Raw genomic sequence first — 3429 nt, forward strand, 5'->3', positions numbered from 1 at the left:
AGAGAGGCCCCTTGGTCTTGCAAACTTTATATTACCCAGCACAAGGCAAGGCCTGGGCCAAGTAGTGGGAGTGGGTGGGTAGGGGAGCAGAGGTGGGGGGAGGGTATAGGAAACTTTCGGGATAGCATTTGAAATGTAAATAAAGTAAATAATAATAATTAAAAAATAAATAAATAAATTTAATTAAAAAAAAAAGACTTAAAGAACAAGAGCGTGTGAAAACTTGATTCACACTGAACATTCTAAAGAATGACTGAATTACCTGGCTGAGGGAAATTTCCAGAATATAAAGCAGAAGGAAACTCCAAATGAGGAAACAAACGGAGGAGATGGGGCCCAGGAGATGGCTCAGCACTTTACAGCTCTGGCTGTTCTTGCAGAGGACCTGGGCTTGGGTCCCAGCACCCACTTTGGCTCACAACCACCCGTTAACTCTAATTCTGGAGCTCCAATGCCCCCTTCTGGCCTTTGCAGGTACTGTACTTCATGAGGTCCACACACATACATGCAAGCAAAGCAGCCATACATGTGACATAAACACAAATAAAGAGGGAGAGCATTTTCTGAATTGAGAAAAGATTTGAGTTTCATCAGAAAGGACCCCGAGTCTGGCGTCGTGGGACATGGAGGAGCACGGTGGAGCACACCTGTGTTGCCAGCATGGGAACCGAGGCAGGAAGCACTCAAGCTTGGACGGAATAGCAAGACCTTGCCTCAAAAATAAAGTTAGCAAATAAATAAACCTGGGTTGGAGAGATGGCTCAGAGTTTAAGAGCACTGGCTACTCATCCAGAGGTCCTGAGTTCAATTCCCAGCAACCAAATGGTGACTCATAATCATCTATAATGGGATATGGTGCCCTCCTCTGGTGTGCAGACATACATTCAGGCAGAACATTGTATACATAATAAATAAATTGTTTTAAAAATATAAATATAAAAATACTATTTATTTATATGCTACTTATATAAATAAACTATTTATATGCTACTTATATACTCTACTATATTAAGTTGAGTAGGTTTTAAAAGACCCACATTCAAAAAGCAATCTGTCCTGAAATTCCAGAGCACAGAGAGAAGGGACTCGATGGAGAAAGTGCCCAGTCAGGACACTGGGAAGCTCCACATTCCCAGGGACAAGATTCAGGAACCATCCTTAGCCTAAATCATGGCTCTCATTTTTCTCATCTGCAAAGTCAGACTTGCAGAAACATCATGGTGTTGTTGAGAGCAGAGAAGGGAGTCGTTTATTGTTTCCGAAGGACAGGGGAATGCTGTGTCCTCACCTCCCACATTATTACTAACACCCAAGCAGTCAAGAGCTGGCTAGAAGCTGTACTTGCCTCTCCTGGCTCCACTATGAGGCAGCTGTGTGATCTGAGGGTCAATCATTCCACTCCCACCAACTACTAACTAGTTCTTGGATGCCCAAGTCAATCCAGTAAGAATGAGCTTCTCTTGGGCAGTGAAAGGGAGAAATGTGACCCATTGCTTCTTTCCTCCTCCTACGGATCTCAGAGCCCGTTTGTCACCACTGCACAATGATGCAGAAGGCACCCCAGAAGGAGACAAAACTAAGAGTCAGGATCCAACTGTGCCTGAGGGCCACCCAGCTGCCCAAATGTCAACGATGTGTACGGTCAAAGCTCTGTCTTCCTTCAGTCCTTTTTGAGTCTCCTGTTATATCCCCTCTAATACGCCATAGGCCAAGCTCAGCCATGAACCAGCACTTACCTGGATGATGTAAGACAATGACAAGCCTTTGGATGAGGCACTGATTGAAGAAAAACTCAGGGTCATCAGCAAGGCCACAACAAAGGTGACAATGTTCATTAGGATGTCCATTCTGAGAGCAAACCACCTGACAGCGCAGTTGAAGTACAGGAAGTGGCTGGAGTTTTCATCGTTGAGTGTCTTAAACCTAAAGTCGAAAATTCAGAGGAAACAAGAGCTTCCTGGGACCGTTGACAGGAGATTGGAGCTCCTAACAGAGCACCTTCTCACAAGGTGATTGTTACAAAAATGAGCATATATACCCATGCTCCTGCTGCTGCCAAAGACGTCTTTGATTTTCACACATTTGGAGAAATCTCATGTGTCAGTTGACAAAGTTGCTAAGTGGGCCTTCTCTATGTCTCCCAGGGCCCATAGCTAAGAACAAACGTGCAGAAAACCTCACATGACAGCTTCACAGGCCTTGAGGTAGTGTATAAATGGCTTCTCTGGTCTTAAAGAGATAGGTAGTGGTGCTGGTAGATTAGCAAGGGAGGGCTTTCACACACACCCCCATTTCTCCTCACCAAGATCAAAATCATCATTTGAGCCTGGCAGAGTGGCACACACCTGTGATCCCAGCACTTGGGAGGGTAAGGCAGAAGGATCAGAAGTCCAAGGCTAGCCTGGACTACATGGCAAGATCCCATTCCAAAACCAACTAACCAACTAAATCACTGCTTAGAAAGCTGTGAGGCTGGTGGAGGGATCTTTTCAAAGACAGGAGACTGATATCGTGTGTCCCTGTTACATGTTCACTGAATCCCAGGGCTTTGCATGGGGCAGAATGACAGAAAAAATGGCATAGCCAGTGGATCCAAGACGAAACTCAAGTGGGAGGCAGCCATTCCCACTCATTCCCCAGACATAAGCAGGGCGCATCCTGATAGTCCCTTCAATTTAACTGAACGTACAGAGTGAACGTGGCTTTCAAGCTGCCTCTGTGGCAGGGTGCAAAGAGGCTGCCACAGCCATGGAATGCAGTGGGGTGCTGCCCAACAGAGTGCTCCAGGAAGTTCAGAAAATCCACTGCGAACAGCAGTGCCAGGCAGTCCTGGCCCTGGGCTGTGTTGGGGTGGGCCTTCACCCTTCACCGTGAGTGACATACTGCATCTGTAGAGGGAGATGGGTCAACAGGGAAGAGCAGCAGGAAGGGGAGAATGGCTGGGGTGTGAGATGCTCTTTCCTAGTCCCACTGGGAGCCTCAGAGAACTGGGCTCAGAAAAAAAAGATAGGTGTTTAAAAGCCCAAACAGGATGCCTCCCAACGACAAACAAGTTTATTCCCAGCACTCACTAGTATGCATGCACTCACACACTCGTGTGTGTGTGTGTCTGTGTCTGTGTATGTGTGTGTGTGTGTGTGTGTGTGTGCTTGCACAGAGCACAGCCTGCTTGCCATGCTGATCCTCCAGGCAGAAAATATCAGAGACTGAAGTTTTAGGAGATCTATGAGAGATATCTTTAATCCCAGCACTCGGGAGGCAGTGGCAGACAGATCTCTGAGTTTGAGGTCAGTTTAGTCTTCAAGAGTGAGCTCCAGGACAGCCAGGGCTACACACAGAAACCCTGTGTCTATTTAAAAAAAAAAGGAAGGAAGGAAGGAAGGAAGGAAGGAAGGAAGGAAGGAAGGAAGGGAGGGAGGGGAGGGGAGG

At 46.7% G+C, this 3429-nt stretch overlaps 1 protein-coding gene across 2 annotated transcripts in view; it reads right to left on the minus strand.

Moving 5' to 3' along the window:
* Positions 1–3429, minus strand: part of Abcc12 (ATP binding cassette subfamily C member 12) — a 73343-nt gene that overhangs the window by 10926 nt on the left and 58988 nt on the right. The window contains exon 23 of one of the 2 annotated variants that reach the window (XM_021220392.2): positions 1737–1923. In XM_021220392.2, coding sequence (XP_021076051.1) covers positions 1737–1923 — 187 coding nt within the window. The remainder of the gene's footprint in view (positions 1–1736; positions 1924–3429) is intronic. The other variant, XM_021220393.2, reaches the window with a different exon arrangement.

Source organism: Mus pahari, chromosome 20 (assembly GCF_900095145.1).
Source record: "Mus pahari chromosome 20, PAHARI_EIJ_v1.1, whole genome shotgun sequence".
In the NCBI taxonomy this organism is placed as follows: domain Eukaryota; kingdom Metazoa; phylum Chordata; class Mammalia; order Rodentia; family Muridae; genus Mus; species Mus pahari.